At 44.0% G+C, this 16,876-nt stretch overlaps 1 protein-coding gene across 1 annotated transcript in view; it reads right to left on the bottom strand.

The window, feature by feature from the left end:
* Window positions 1-7,538: 7,538 nt before the first annotated feature.
* Window positions 7,539-16,876, bottom strand: part of RHEB (Ras homolog, mTORC1 binding) — a 39,117-nt gene continuing 29,779 nt past the window's right edge. Inside the window, exons 5-8 of the mRNA XM_066550867.1 lie at window positions 13,964-14,020; window positions 13,816-13,863; window positions 13,211-13,292; window positions 7,539-8,068 (exon numbers count right to left, since the gene is read on the bottom strand). Coding sequence (XP_066406964.1) covers window positions 7,976-8,068; window positions 13,211-13,292; window positions 13,816-13,863; window positions 13,964-14,020 — 280 coding nt within the window. The 3' untranslated portion in view covers window positions 7,539-7,975. The remainder of the gene's footprint in view (window positions 8,069-13,210; window positions 13,293-13,815; window positions 13,864-13,963; window positions 14,021-16,876) is intronic.

Consider the following 16,876-nt stretch of genomic DNA (forward strand, 5'->3'; position numbering starts at 1 on the left):
GTGCACATTTACTGCTCCTTTTTGGAGGACTTCTTTTTTTTTTTTTTTTTAACTTTTTTGGCTGGTTTTTTTTTACTTTTTTTTCATCTTTATTTCTATTTCTTGTTTACTTCCCCCCTCTGTTTTCCCCTATTTTTTCTTTTTTTTTTTCCCCATCCTTTTTCCTCAGCAGCATCTCTAAGCATGGCACATAATTTCTCTATGTCAGAGAAATGGTTTGCTTTTTCCCAGCTTCTTCCCACCTACTGCAGTGTGGCAGCCAAGAGAGGGTGTCCTTGAAGACTCCCCACCAACAAACATTGCACTCCATCTGTCAAACCAATGGTTTCTCATTCAACCTTTGAACCTCTCTAAATGGCACCTCCAAAATGCAAGGACCTGATCCCCTCCAAAGCACAGAGGTTGGGCTCCCAAACCCACTGATGTTACTCACGAGCATCGTTCTCAGGAATGTTTTCATCTTCCAGCACTGAAGCCCTGACTCACAGCTGTAAGTCAGGATTAGAGGAACTTTTGGACCATAAAGTTACCATATTAAAGTAACTTACATTGCAGATATATGGGACCATAAAGTCCTTGTCTGTGTTATAAGAATATCCAGAGATTTTAACTCTCATATTCCCAGGACAAACAGCAAAGGAAGCTCCCAGCCCATAAATCCCATCAGTTCATTCTAATGAGCCAGGCTAGGAAGAGGTAAAGGCAGATGTATTGGGGTGGCCCATGGAGCAGCATGCAGAGACATACCAAGGGGCCACATTAAAAGGAGATTTGTGCTTTTATGCTTTTTAATAGCTCTGGAAGAGACTTCACACACAGCTCCTGCTCATTGAATCCTCCTCCTCACACACTGGCCCTCCATCACCTCCCCTTGCTGCTGCCTCTCTCCCTGAACCATCAGGCACATGTTTCAAATCCAAACCCTAAAACCTCCTTTCTTGGCAGGCTGCTCCCATCCTCAGGTGTGCCAGCAGCCTGGCTCAGCAGCCCCACTCTGCTGCCTTGGCTCACTGCTTCATCTCGAGATTAAAGACTGCTTCAGGAGAAAGGATGTCATTATTAGGGCTCAAACGTGTGCCACCCTCTCAATTAAGATGTAAAAGTTAATAAGCACGTGTGCAGACACACGTAGGCTGAGCCAGAGGAGGCCACTGACTGGGATGCACTGGAGGAGGAAGGAGAGAGGTGGCACTTTGTGCTGGGAGAGGAAACACATCCTCCAGCTGATGCAGGCAAACATGCCCTGGCAGCACAGGAACACGGCTCACACGTGTGTGTTGTGCTGTGAGGCAGGAAACAACGAAAAATAAAAATATAAAAAATGAAAAATAAAAAAACATCCCTGCCCAAAACCTCTTTGAAACTCCGGTGCTAATTTTAAGGTGTTCAATTAATCACCAGATGGTGCAGGGAAAAGTAACAGCAGAAAGTCCCATTTGGAAGAGCTGCAGCCAAGATGGGGGGCATTAGTGCTGTTCCCAAAAACCCAAAACCATCCAGTCCCTGTGGCAGTCAGTGGCCTGGGAGGGAAGGAGCAGTGTCCCTCTTCTGAGTCGTGGCTGGGAGCACGAGGACAATGGGGTGGCACCACTGCTGGCTTTGGGACCCAACTCTCCACCCATTGAGGTCGTAGCTCAGGCACTCTTTGCGTTGGCCACGAGCTGTGGGATGCCTGGAGGGGAAAACCCACAGCAAACTGCCCCAAAGCACCCAGGAAAGCAAACTCTGCCTCAGGAGATTTTTATGGAACCACAAAAGCCTGGTTTCCTCTGGCTCTGTCTCATGAGGGGATTTTCCTGTTTCTCTTAAGGTGTGACATTTAATTCCATGTGCAAGAGCTTGATGAATCTGAGACTTGTGGCCAGCTGTCAGATTTCTTAGAGATTGTCCAACAGGTTCAAAAGTCATTTCAGGAGAGATGGAAAGAGGTTGCTGTTGACATCTTATTGCAGAAGTTCCACACCTTCTCAGTGATTTCTCCTGGGCAGCTCCTCACAGCACTGATTCCTTCTTCTTTACAGTACAGACAACAAACTCCAACTCCCTTCTCACCCAGCTAACCCACTCTTTTTAGCACTCTTCTCCTTACTGGACACAGCTGTGGCCTGTTAAGGGCAGGCCTGTTCCTAATCCTTGGTGATCAGTACAGCTGCAACTCCTCAGCTGTGAGACTGCCTTCTGCACTATTCTCTTACATTCTATCCCTCCACAGGTTGTGGCAATTTTATCCTCATTTCTTTGACAAACCATGTTAAAGATATGAAATAAGAAAGGACCCATTTCTAGAAAAAAGCAAAATGATGGGCAAAAAAAGAATATGGAAGAATTGCAAATGATAATTCCTGGACAAAGCCCCTTAACTCCTTGCCAAAGATGGAAAGGCTGCCAATGGAAGAAAGAAAAGAGCAGCCTGAGGAGCCTGTGGCCACTAAGAGCATTTCAGGCAAGGGATGCTGGGGCTGACCTCACCTGCTGCTCATGCCAGGTCCATCTGACCATGAGCCCCACAGCAAAAGGGTTGTGGGCAGCTTTCCTCCACTGGGGCTGCTTAAAGGATGAAACATTGGAAATGAACTTGTAAGTTTGAGTTTTTGGCTTCAACAGCCAGAACCCAAAAATCTGAGATTCTTTTGTGGGTTTGGTTTAGAGGAAGGAATTGGGTTTGATGTCCACAAGGGCAGCTCCAGGCTGTGCTATCTCTGCTGGCCTTTGCTGCCACAAGGCTGAGGAGTGAAGTGGTGAGAGACAATTTGCTCTCCAATTTGTCCAGGCCAGAGTCAGGGGAGCTGAGCAGGGTGTGACTCCTGGACGTGAATCTTTGGGAGTGACCTCACTTACGTGAATGGAACATTCCCTGTCAGAGGATGAGCATCCTGCTCACAGGTACCTCCTACAGCTGGCACAGCCCCACACAAATCACCAGCAATGGAGCAGCAGCCAAGGAGTTGCTCCACATCCGCTGAAAGGGCCACACTACAGCTTCTGGAGGAGCCTGTAATATTTGCAAAGCAGTGTTAAGACCTGGCATGGAAAATCCCTAGCTCAGGGCTTTCAAAACACCACCTTGCTCTGAAAAGCTCATAGACTTTTCACATACCTCAGTATGGGATACTTTGAGCTCATTAAATATGAAACAACCACGAGTTTTGCTCCTTCTCACTGAAAAATTTTTGGCTTGCTGCTGGGAGTGATGAGCACATCCTGTGAGACTCCTCAGAGCAGCAACAGACCTGAGTGAGAAACCATCTCTTGACTCAAAGTGGAGTTTCTGTGTGAAATACACATTGCTTGTCAAAGACCTGGCCCACCTCAGCCCAGCTGCCAGAAGTACCAATTTCTGCTGGTGATGAACCCACCCCCTGTACCTGAGAGCAGCACGTGCTGCCTCCCAGAGCTGCCAGGGCACACTGACTGCAGAACATCTCTGCAAAACATCCAACCCACACCCTCACTGGCAGAACACATCACTGCTGCTGGAAATGGGAATCAGCTGCCAGGCAATGGTTTGGGGTTCAATGCGTTGCCTTCAGCATGGATGCACTACAACATAAAAATCTCTGGGATATGTCTACCAAGGGTGGCCATCTCACACCCTGACCCACCACCCATCCCCATGCCAGCAACACCTCGTGTCACCCATGTGGGGTAAGGACTCCAAAAAACCTCCTCACACTCAGCAAATCCTGCCACAAAATGATGGATCTGGCCAGGTTCCTACTAGGAAAAACAGCTCCTCACCTTGGAGAGGAGACCTGCTGGTCAGGTTTGGCCAATTACAGTCTTGTTTTCAGTAATATTCTGTCCAGGGATCATCACACACCTCAGCATCTGACTGAGATGGGCCCTGGGCTTCACTTTGGAAAGCATCAGAAAGCCTGGGGGGTGAAATCCTTTCAGTTTTCACTGTATTTCAAAAAAGCAAAAGTTCCAGTAGGGAAACAGGATATCCAAGGAAAAGTTGGATGCTGAGGACACCCATCACCCACACCAGTTCAGCCACATTTCTGCATACTCACAATAGCTGAAGGGATCTGTAAAAAGGTTTTCACTCCCCCTCCCCAGTTGTCAAAGGGGAGCAATATTGACCTTTTAGATGAAGTTGTGAAGATTACCCAGTATTAGCAAAATGCTCTGAAGATGAGCAGTCCTGATTACATAAGAGCTAATCAGAAGCTGTTGATTTCTCCTTCTGGAGATGCTCAGCAGTGTTAATTAGCAGGGTAAGCCCAGCAAGCCTGGGCACATCATCACCACCTGCACCACACTCACACAGCACCTGGGACATCTGCACCTCATCCAGATTCACCAGCACAGCTACTGCAGACACACAGGAACAATGGAAACAGTTTTCCAGCTTTTTTTTTCCTCCAGCATGGACTCACCAACCCTCTACAGAAGCTGGGAAGAAGCATTACAAAGAAGGCCCCACAGACCCATAGGTGACTCCCCAAACTCCCTGTCATGGAGTTAAGCAGGCAGGGACAAACGTTGTTAGGCATGGAAACAAAAGGAAAAAGAAGGCTCCATTTAGCACATGCAGTCCATCCTCCCCCTGCTGAGCTCACCTGCCCCACTGCCTTGCTCACCCTCAGCATTTCCAGGTTGGGAGATGGGCAGATCCAGCCCTGGCTCTCAGGATTATTCACACAGCAAAGCCAGGAGCTGGACAGGGGCACAAGGAAGGCAGGAGTCACTTCCAAACCAGGGCATTATAGATCCACGCAAATCAGTGATAACTTAACATGACTTAGTCAATCTTCACATGACCACAGAATGGCTGGGGTCAGCAGGGACCCCTGGAGGACACCTGGCCCAAGCCCTGTTCAAGCAGGGTCACCCAGAGCTCGTTGCTTGGGACTGTGTCCAAGTGGCTTTTGAGTATGTCCAAGGTGGGAAACTGGTGGACTGTGCTCAACCTCACAATGAAAAAATTTTGCTCATTTCCCTCAACAGGAAAAGGATCTTTGCACTTTGACCTTTGCAAATGATCATCCCTTAATAAAGTTATTAAGTCTACATAATTCTTTTCCTAGCCTGGATCAGAGAACTTTAACAAGGATAAATTCATCAACTCCAGGAAAGCAGCAGTTTGCTACAAAGCAGTATTTTGTTTCTCTACATAACAGGACTTCCACAATTGCCCATCCTCACCTTCAGGGCTCTCAGGGTGAAGAACCCAACCTGTGCCAGCTCAGTGCAAGGAAGCACGAGGCTGCCCCAGCCTCTGTTAGACTCCAGCTGCTGAAGGTGCCATCCTGAGAAATCAAGTGAAATCTGTATAGCCAAGGATGAATTCACTGGTCACACTTGACTACACATTTCAGCAGAACTGCAAGACTATTGCACATGGCTGGTCTTTAGATCTTATTAGCAGAGAAAGGCTCGGACGAGTGGAATAATTTCCATTTTTTACTGGATGAAGCAGAAAGAGGAAGAAGGGAATAACATATGTGGATGAGTTCAATTCTTCAGCTATTATGGAAAATGCAAGAGCAGTACACATCTCTCAGCACTGAGTGCATGAATCGTTTGGGCTGGAAGGGACCCAAAAGCCCATCCAGTTCCAACCCCCCTGCCACAGGCAGGTTCACCTTCTGCTACACCAGGTTGCTCAGAGCCCCATCCATCCTGGCTTTGTGGAGCATCCATAAACTCTGGGCAGCCTGTTCCAGTCTATCACTGCCCTGAGGAATTACTTCTTATTAATTATTCTAAACCTACTCTCTTGCAGTTTGGAGCCATTGCCCCTTGTCCTATCAACACACAGCCTTGTGAAATGTGCCTTTCAAGTCTCAGAAACTCCCACCACAAATCAACCAGAGAATCTGCACTTGTCTTTAAGCCCTTCTGGAAAGCCTCATCACTGGAAGGCAGGACCTCAGTTATCCCAGACTGTTAAACTGCACATGCCCTCATGAATGTCCTTTAAAACTCTAAGCAGCTGGCACACCTCAGGAAGCAATGCAGCAGCTGTTATGGGGGTTACACTGATGCCAGTACACCTGCAGCCAGTTTGACAAAGAAAATGGAGCAGATGTGGTCACTGAGGTTTGTGCTACTCCAGAATTCTCACCCTGTGACGCAGAACACGTCATGCAACGTCACAGACTTGGGTCATGCAAGAGCTCATCAATCCTGGGGATGGGGCACTGAGGGATCACACAGACTAACACACCCTGGGCTCCTCAGGCCATGCTCTGCACCCTCAGATCAATCCTGGGGATGGGCACTGAGGGATCACACAGACTGACACACCCTGGGCTGTGCTCCTCAGGCCATGCTCTGCACCCTCAGCCATTCCACTGCCAGCCAAGCAGCCCTCACTGCAATGCAATGCTGCAGGTTCTTGGGCAGGGAACAGCCCAGCTCAGTCTGGGTCCAAAATCAAAGCGTGGACTCGTTTCCCTGAACAAGCTCTCTGCTGAACTCCAGCAATCCATCATGAAGAACAATCATCCAGCTACTCAACCTGTGCTTGGCACAAGGTGTGTGAATTTTTTTTTTTTTAACTAGTTGCTCTCATGATGACCAAAGAAAATACCAAGCTTACCAACGTACACTGTTGAGAGGCTTAGGTCATTTTTTATATCATATGAGGGAACAACTGCACAAAGAAAATAAAGGAACAAAATGCTTCATTTGTATCTTTTAGCACAGACTGGAAGGAAAAATGTAATTCTGGTTGCAAATACACTCCAACTTTCCCTTCTTACCTACTCCTGTCAGAAATTTAAGTTTTCAAATGAACACAAAAATGCAGGCAAAACACTGATTTAATTAGCTGTTCCCCAAATCAGCCTTGTTTGTTTTTACTGTTTTGGGTTTTGCTCTGCTTTTCAATACAAAGTAGGTCAGCTCAGATTTTTTAAATATATGGTTGTAAGGAGTTTATTTCCAAGATTACAGCTTGCTGAGCCTCCAGTCCAAAAGCCAAGGAAAAGCCTGGAGCTGGTCAGGAAAGCTGAGCAGGAACCCTGAACTCCACACAGCCAGGCAGCAGGAGGCCGCTCACCTCTACCAGGAGCACAGGAATTCACAACAAACAGCCCACACAGATTTGTTCAGGACGTGCAATTTATTTTAAATGACATTTTTGTTCTCTTAACAAGTCTAAGCTTGTGACCTGGATAAATCCACTCCATCCTGACAGCACTCCCAGCCACAAGCCTGCGTGAACAGTCCGGAGCGCAGGAACTCGGGGCGGCTCTGCGCAGCCTTCACTCAACGGTTACAGAGGAAAAACACAGAGCAGGTTCTGACTGAAACCCAGGATTTCCCTTCCAAATAAAGCTGGCACTTGTCTCTCCTTCCCGTGACCGGGCACAAAGCAAAGCAGAGCTGCTTGGCCAGCCTGGAGTTCCAGTAGCAAAAACGTTTGGGATCACTCGCAAACAACTTCCCGAGCAATAGTCAAACAATCCATTGGCTCCAAGGATCTCAGGCCTTCTCTTAAGGTCAGCAGGTGAACATTTTTCACAAAAAAAAACCAAAAAAAAAAGTTGATATGGAGTAATCAACGAAAAATTATAAACAGAACATTTAAGGTTTGCAGCTATTTTATTTACAAGTATACATTTAACACAAAGAAACACTGATATCCAAGCCTAGTTAATAGTAGTGTAACAATATGCATCATTTTGATGATTATTCTAACCAACAAACTACACTGAAAAATTAATGCCAGTAAAATTCTTGGTCATAATATTAAGAAATACAATATATAAATTGAAAATATGATTGCTTAAAATTTGAAAATGGAAGTGAAGCCATTTGCACAGGAGTCAGAGTTTAACATAATCTGAAGGGAAAGGCTCCAAACCAACTGTTTATCTTTCAGGTTAACAGAAGAAAAAAAAATTGGAAAAAAAAAAAAAAGGAAAAAAAAAAAGAAGCATAGTTTATCCTTAAAGATAATGGGCAGTTTTGCTTCTTCAGGTAGAATGTATTCCCAGTGTTTTCAGGTTCTGCAGTGGAATTACATTACTGAGCATGAAGACTTCCCTTGTGAAGCTGCCCCATCGATTTTTTCTGCCTCCAAAATTATCCTCTTAAAAACATCAACGGCAGTCTGCAAAGAGAGAGCACAAGTTTAGGAGGGAAGGTGGGGCTGCCCACTTACTGAAAGAATAACTAAAAAAACATTAGCAGTTTTACCAACTACATCAGCAGATAAACACACATCCAATGAATATTCCAAAAGGGAGGAGGGCAAACAGAGTAATTTTAGTTTCAAAGGGAAGTGCAAACCCCCATCGCCAGCAATCCTCAGCAGGGAGGGGAGGCACAAACTGAGCCAGATTCACAACAGAGCTAATAACTGTAATCACCTTGCTTTGCATGGTGAGCCTGTCCTGAGTGACTGACAGCACAGAAGGTTTGGATGCTGTGCTGATCTGGAGAATAAACCAGTCAGTTTGCTCTCAGGAATCTTTAAGATAATGAATAATTACAGAAGGCAGCAGATTTTTCAGCTCTCAACACTGACTTTGCACAGCTCAGTATGAGGGGTGACTTTACTACTCCTGATTTTCTCACTGTCCCTGTAAGATCTGTATTAGACACAGTGCAAGGACACCAGCTGAAAGCACAAGCTGAACTGTCACTAATATTGAGCAATATCCTTTGATAAAGTCCTCCTGAGAGAAAAGGGGTTACATTTTAAATAGCCTGAACTGCATGAAGCATAGAGCTTCAGTGTGTGAATCTTCAGCTTGGAAATGGTCTCCTGACCATCTCACACTGACATTTGATCCAACTTCTGGCCATCCACTTCAGGAATTCCCAGCACAGGAAAGTATATTCATTATATAAAAGCAGTCATGCTAGAAAGAGGATAAAAAGGGGGTTTTGTTGGTTTTAATCAGCAGGCTGAAGAGCACCCTATGATTTATGGCTACATATTCTGATTTAACAGATGTTTTTCCACCTCCACAAGATATAATTCTTAACTGGATCACTTCCAAATTAATCTCATTGACTGAAGCCCCACAGCAATCTTAACAAGATTAGACTAATGTTAGTTTCCTACATTTATACTGTTTGTGCACAGTACAATCTCTGGAACTATTTAAAGTACTTCACCAGCTGGAAAATAAGGAATTCCTCCATATAATGGAGTTTCCTGGAATCCCAACAGAACCTGGCAGAAGAGGCTCGTTTAGTTCAGTAATGATACAACAGATTTCCTGGGCAAATTAAGACTTTAGGAGAAGCATGGCCAGGACTGCAGTTGCTATCAAACTGCTTCCACTAATGAAGAGCTTCCCTTAATCAAAACCTGGTGATGCACTGATTTACAAACATACTGCACCACTGTTTCCTTAAGAGTTGAAATTTTCAATGGGTTCATTTTAATACACAAAGTCTTTTTGCCCACGTTTCACAGCACCCATTAAAAAACCTCCACAACTTACTCTGTCAACCAAAAAGCTGCACATTCCCTGTCAAAGATGTGCTGTTTGAAGCACTAAGATGTAGGAGTTCACAGGGTTTGTTAATTCATTTCACAGAAAATACATATTCACTGGCAAGGTTTAATTACTGTCCTACAGCGAACGCCTTGGAATTTGTCATTCAGCTCAAACGTGCTGAGGAGTTTTAGACTGAGCCTTTAAACAACACAGGGAGATGTTTTGTGACAAGGAATAAAGGATGCAGCCAGACTTTATATGCATCTGCCCCCATATGGTCCAATTCTGGAATGTGGGTCACACCTAGCCCACGGGAAGCCATCTGGCTTTTCCCTTTCCCTATCTCCCTGAGCAAAGCAGAGATGCCCAGCCTGGGCACCACCTGCTGCCCACAGAGCCCAGCAGTGAGCAGGGACACCAGAGGCTCAGCTGCTGCTGCAGATGTGCCCTCAGTGGGAGCAGGACAGGCAGCTCAGGAGGCAGATCCTGCACAGGCAGGGAGTTGGGAATGTGCTGCCAGGAGGCAGCAGGAAGGTGCAACCACCCAAATCCAGCCCACAGTGCCAGAGTCATCCTTTGGCAATTGTTTTATTATTTCAAAGAGGAAACCCTCAGCTGCTCACACTACTGGTTTATCCTAGCACAGAACTGGGCACAGGAATTTGAATAATAACCAGGTAAAAGAGGGTTGTTTGCCCCCATCCTTTGCCAGTTCAAACATGTCAGATTGCTGGATTCCAAATGACTCTGAAGCATTTACTAAGCAGAGCATCTTGTGAGCTCCAAGATGAAACTGCCCTTGAAAAAAGCAGCACAACCAAGCAACTGCTTTTTAAGAGAACTCCATTTTGGTAAGAAGCAAATTTTTTTGCTACTTCCTTGCTCCCTTGCAATTTATCTAATGCATTTTGCATAACTGGATAAACACAATTTAGTTTCTTGTTTCTTCCTAACTTCTTCCAGTAGAAGTTGGCTTCCAGCTTCACCTGGGTTTAAGACCACTTTGGATTCTGGTTGTGTTTCCAAGAGTGATGTTACTGCACTGGGACTAAGATGAAGCACTCCACCACAGCCTAGGTGACATTGCATAGGGAATTCCACAAGAAAGGACTTGAAGTTCCTGAAGTTAGCCAAAGCAGTGCAACATGGCTGGTAATAATTAAGCAGCTTGAGAAGACATGACAGTAACAGCCCAGCAGTCATCTCAGAGAGGTCTTTTCCATTAAGTGTCAGGATTGCCTTCCCAAAGCCCAGGGATTTCCCCTAATGACTGATGTGCTGGTGATATGCAGGCTCCTCCCAAAGTCCTACCAGGTCACCCAGCTCTGCAGGAGCTGGCACATACTCAATTCTATCTGACCTTGAGAACTCCTGCCAGCCACTATCATTTATCATCACCACAGCTTTAATCTTTGCCTCTCTCACTTTCCATCTACTCCAAGTCATGCCACTTCTGGGACATGTTATCTTTTGATAACTCTTGGCAGAATATGCATAGTTTGTTTAAGTTAATCTATAGAACTATTTTAATTGCCCAGTAAAATTGGGTTATGCTCCTTGGACTCTCACAGATGCTCCAAAAAGGATTTTTTGGGGGGCTATGGAGGGCAAAGCAGGAAGATAGAAAAGGGGGAAAAGAGCCTTTGCTATCAGGGACACCCCCTCTCCTCACCACTATGAAGAACATCATGTACACAACCCATGTCAGACCAGCACACCAGGAATTATCACATTTCTGCTCCAACTCCTCCAAATACAGATGGGCTTGGTTTCAGAGAGAATTAACGGATATACCCTCAGTCAAGAAGCTTTGAACTCTCTGCTCAAGTTCCAAATCCCTCATCCAGTTTAGCTCATGCCTTAAGCATAAACCAGCTTTCTGTTAAGCAAACAGAAGCTGAAGCACTTTTGGAAGGAGTTTGGAATTAATCTGGATAGTCAAGTTACATTTGCAGTACCAAGCCAGTACAGGTGATTATTTGGATGAACCTCAATGCAGAAAGTGCCAACAGTCTTCTCTTTCCAGTAATGTTGGCTTACGTAAGGTGAGCATTCAGTACCAGGAAAATGACAACACAGCTTGTTACCAAATGCAAAACAAACCCTTTTCCCCCCACCCCCAGCCCAGACACAGCTTCAGAGGAAGAGGAGATGCCCTGTTCTGACAGAAGTCTATGTATCAGCTCTTTTGATCCTGTCAGATTAGGATTTGGAGGAGAAAACCCAAATGAGTTCAGAAGTGCTCCTGGTCCAACTCACAGGGAGGGATGTTACAATGCCTGGTGTCTCCTCTTCCCCCAGCACCCCACAGCTCCAGACTCCACACTTGGCTCTCCAAATTTAATTTTGCACCTCTTCAGAGCTGGAGATGTGTGAGAAGACTGAGGCAGCTGTGCCAGTGTTGGGCTCTTTCACACTTTATTCCAGCCATCCCAAGCCTCCAAAGGAAACACCAGGATGGTCACATGCTGCAGGCACCCATTTCAGAAGTGACATCTGATCTGCCAGACTTCTGAAGATGGACAAATTTACCAAGTGTACTATACAGCAGGCATGAAGCAGGAATTGTGTTCAGGCACTTGCTTTTAACAACCTGCTGCTAAATGCAGAGGGATGGAATTCACAGCAACCTGTGATCACTGTTCTGAAGGGTCCTGCAGAAAGGAAGACCTTTGACAGCCAGAATGCCTAGGACTTCTGAGTTCTTCTGGTGGGATTTGTACAGACTGTCCAGGATTTTGAGTACCTGACATACAATTGCCATTTTGGTTTCCCTGAAGGGTACCATGTTTGATATATAAACTCCAGCTGGCAACTTAATACAGGAGCACAAATACATGGCAGTACAGGGGACTTTGTCAGTGCAGCAAGTTAACACACAGGGCATACCAAGCATCCTACAAAGCTTGTAGCTTCTTTATGTACAAAAACATGACTTTTTTCTTCTTGGTTCAAGAGCAATAAAAACTCCAGAAAAGTTATCAGTAAGATATTCTTCTGCTGGATATGAATTGCTGTGGTGTTGCACATTGTGAACATATGCCAAATGAAAAAGAGCACAGGCAACAGCTTTGCCTAATCCAGAAGTTATTTAAAATAAAAGGGTGGAAAAAAAGATCAGACATTTTTAACAGGTTTATTCTTTACACTGTCAGTTTAATTTCCTTTGTTATGTATTTGAAGCTCTCCAGCATACAGAGAAGACATTGAGAAATTTCATGCTTCCATCATGCCAGTTTAGACAAGGTTAATCCAAGTCTTAGCCAGAAACAGAAATACTGATAAACTAACTCCAAGTGTTCCATATCACGTGGTAAAATATAATCCAAGTTTTTCTTTCGGGGGAAATAATCTAACTTCACTCAAGTAACTTGCAGAAATGTTGACCATAAACATCAGACAAAATGATTTTACTGCCCCTTTAGAGAGACTGAGCCTGCCCAGCACCTTAAACATGAGGATCATCCTCTTACACCAACTCACTGCTCTGGCAGCAGTGACTCCTGTTTAAGGTAACAGACCCTGCTCCACCCACCCTGTGGATGTGAGTTTTAATTTGTCACTAAGTGTTCTGATACGTGCAGTGAAGCTGAACTTTCAGTTCTTCACTTCCTCCTCCCACTGACAGTTGCAGAGAAAAACTTGTGTACATAAAAACCTGAGTGCAGACAGCCATTCTGCTTCCATCTACACAAAATACCTGTACAGTGCATGCAAATATTTTAGCTTCCTTTATTTAGTGGAACTCTGAGTCATCCATTACACTGCTATTTGAATAAAGTGACTCTTAAATCCATTACCTGATTTTCTTTAGCAGAAGATTCCAAGAAAGCTGCGTTCCAGGATTCTGCTAAAGCTTTCCCTTCTTCATAGCTGATCACCCTGATCAGAGAAAGAAAAATATGTTTCTTATAACTTGCAGAAGAATTGGAATCTGATATGTCAAGAAATACCTCAAGAGTACCAAAGCACTTAAGTGCATGGTAATAGGAATTCTTGTGAAGTTTGATCCAAAGCATTTGCTTTTGGCTGCTGTCAAATGCACTTCTGGGCCAGGTAAAACTGCTCTGTGACCCAGAAGAGCAGTTGTCCCAAAGTATTGCTTTGTTTTCATAATCTGTAATATCATCTGGTATTGCTGCTGTGACAAATACACTTCTGTTACTTACTTTGAAAAAAACACAGAGTGTTAAATGACTGTCCCTGGAACCTCACAGCAAAAATCAACATTACAACAGAAGTTCATGGTTCGTAGTTCACATTCTGGACACAAGTCCTTTGCCAGTAACTTATTTTAACCTACAATTTGATGTTAGCTCTGGAAAGCCAAGAACAAACCCAGCGTGTGCAGCCACAGGAATGCAGGCTGCTGCCTTGCATTTCTCACATTCTGGAGTTCACATACCGTTCCATATGCAGGTCTTTTTTATTTCCAACCAGCATAATGGGTATTCTGTGAAAGAAAGTTCAGAACTTCAGAACAGTTACAGTATACTGAACAAAGCACTAGCAACATGCCTGCAATGAAATGAGATGAAAGTGTCACTACTTACTGGACTTTTCCCACCATATCCAATAACTTGCCATGGATAACTTTTATCACTTCAAAACTGCAAAATAAAGGGATGAAGTCACACATGCACTCTGATGTTTATCCTCAATACCCAATACACAAGCAATTCAATGCATATGTAGGTTGTGTTTAAAACTTATTCTATGTATGCACAACTACACAGATGCTGAAAGTCTTACCCATTTGTGTAACAACAGCAAACTGGTCCCAGCAGCAGCAGAGACCAGCCTGAGCCTACCCTTGCAGCCTCCCCAGTTATGGTATTTGCAGAAATAAATAACATTACCCAGGACTGATGCATCTAACACAGAATCACCCCAAGTCCCTCCCACCTCTCATCTGGTTTGTATCTGCAGTGAGAAATTTAACTGCTGCAGGCCAACAATCCTGGATGAGTATGTCAAATTAAAGCAAATCGGAAGAAAAAGTAATTAGTTAGGCAAGCTCCATCACTGTTTTTAACAAACATTTAGTTCATACATAATTACTAAGTTTTATTTATGTAAAAGCCAAAAGGAGCCAAAATTCTAATTTTCTATGGGAAGTGAGTAAACTGATCTGCAAGATGACACTGAAACAGTGATTATTCAAATACTCTTTGTCTGTTCCCCTACCGCGTAGGTGAAGTTTGGATGACAGGAGGTAAGAAGCAGTACTGGAGAATATCAAGTGAAAAACCTCACTAACAAAATCCACTGCATTTGACATTCAGTACTTCTAAGAACAAGCTATAAACAGGGTTGAAGAGCAGATGTTGCACTCCTCTGGTTACACTACGGAAAAAATGCTGATACATGAAGTGCACAACTCGGATTTAAGAGAGGCAGAGGCTCAGGGATGAGACACACAACTAGACAACAGAAAAGGGACCAAAACTTTTCCAGTTTTCAAGGTTGCTAGCTACAGGCAGTGTCTTGACTTGCACTGCATTTCAATTAGAATTAGAAACTCTGAAAAATAGAGCAGCACTCAAACACACTTCCAGCTCAGAGCAATCAAAGACCTGGTGCCTAAAAACACCATTCAAAGCAGCAAAACATCTCCCTTCTAGAACAATAAGCTCTACTACATTTAAGATGGATTTTCTGTTAAGCAGGTCAATTTGTCTGACTGCAGCAATAATATTTGAGGCTGTGTGGAACACAAAGCTTCTCCATGCTCAGCTAATAGTTTCAGTGTATCCTATCAAGAAAATGAGTTCTTTGTAAACAGAAGTGTGAGTTAGTCTGGCACAAATTGCTACTGGTAACTCAAGTAGGATACTACAAATTACACTGAGGAAAACATGGAATCAGTGAAAAATGTGAAATCAATGAAAGGATTTTAGGGACATAAGGAGCTTATGCTGAAAGAGTATTACTGAAATTCTAGTCTTGAGAACTCATCTTGGATGATGATAACTATTAAGAAAATAAGAGTTAAATGGAGCTTGGCTGTGACAGAGTTGAGAGGCATCAGTACACACAGAACTACGTCACCCTGCAAACTGAAAGAATAAAAACGGCACCAAAAATCCCATCTGCTACAGACCACAAAACTGTTTCTCAGTCTGAAGCAACAGGAAAAGTCTTAGCACCCTACCCACAGGCTAAGTGAATCCCTGGGACAGTACAATCACTGCTTCCTTTCCCCAGTTAGGTGTGCTGCTTCCAGCTAAGCCAGAAAAACACCACTGCACAGCACCCTGGCTGTCCTTGCCTGAGGCTCCCCTCTACAATGCTGCCAGGTGCTTTTGAACATGGGCTCTCCATTGCCTCACTTTGGGTACCTATCTGCTTCTCCAAGATTGTTCACAACCTTCCTTTTTTAGCGAAAATACTACAAATAAAAAGCTGATCCTTGTTAACAGACCAAGATGGAAACCACAGGAGAAGTGCTATTTAAACTCCAACACAATTCTGACACAGAAACAAGTTGCTAAGAACTGCCAGGAATGAAATTGGCTCAACCAATTAATGTTCTAGAATGCTTTCCAAATTAATAATGTTGAAAGGAGCAAGGACAAAAAGGAGCAAGGACTGACCAATCCAAAAATAGCACCAACACATCAAGCTGTGAAACTGAGAGATTTGGAGACTGTAAGAGGTCCCTTCTAGTTCTGTCAAGCAAATGGGTTACAGCAAACAACTCAATGTGTGAAATACAAAAAAAAACCATTACTAGCTGTCAGATAAATGTGTTACACAAAATCATGGAACCTAGCAAGATACAAAATTGGAATTTAATTAAGCTGAACTAGAGCAAAAGCCTTCCAGTAACCTTGCTGCTGAGAGCCTGGCAATATGAAAAATGTAGGGCATTAGCTTTCATTCAAGTCCTATTTAAACTTCCCACTGGAGGTTAGCAGGAAGCTGATAACTTTAAAAAGAACATTTCTATTAAGTCTGCTGTCAAAGCTCTCACCCAGCTGGATCAATATTTAGATCAATATACACACTTTGACAGGAGTCAGGACAGATGAAGACTGTGATCCCATTGTCAGGGCAAGTCATCAAAGCTACAGAGTACTGTGGAAGATCTTTCCTATCACCTAAACACTGTCTTGATACAGAACATCAAGAATTGAACAAGACAGGATCATGGACACTTTGAAATTTTACAGAAGAAACAACAACAATAAAAACTTGGAATAAATTGATCAAGAATAAATACTGATAAAAAGACTTTTGACCTACAGCCTTAACCTAGTCTGTCCTGTTCGTATTTTTCCCATAACTTGGTTTAACTGATTGAATGCACCCACAGAAAACGTGTTCATTTCTTCACCTGGTGAGCTCAAGACATCATGAGGCAACAACCAGAGTGGCTGAGAAAGAACACACCCTTTATCTGCCAAACAGGGAACAGCACAGGTAGCAGAATCCCCTGAGTGATGTACACTGGTTTCAGCCAA

This window comes from Molothrus aeneus, chromosome 1 (genome assembly GCF_037042795.1).
Source record: "Molothrus aeneus isolate 106 chromosome 1, BPBGC_Maene_1.0, whole genome shotgun sequence".
Taxonomy (NCBI): Eukaryota; Metazoa; Chordata; class Aves; order Passeriformes; family Icteridae; genus Molothrus; species Molothrus aeneus.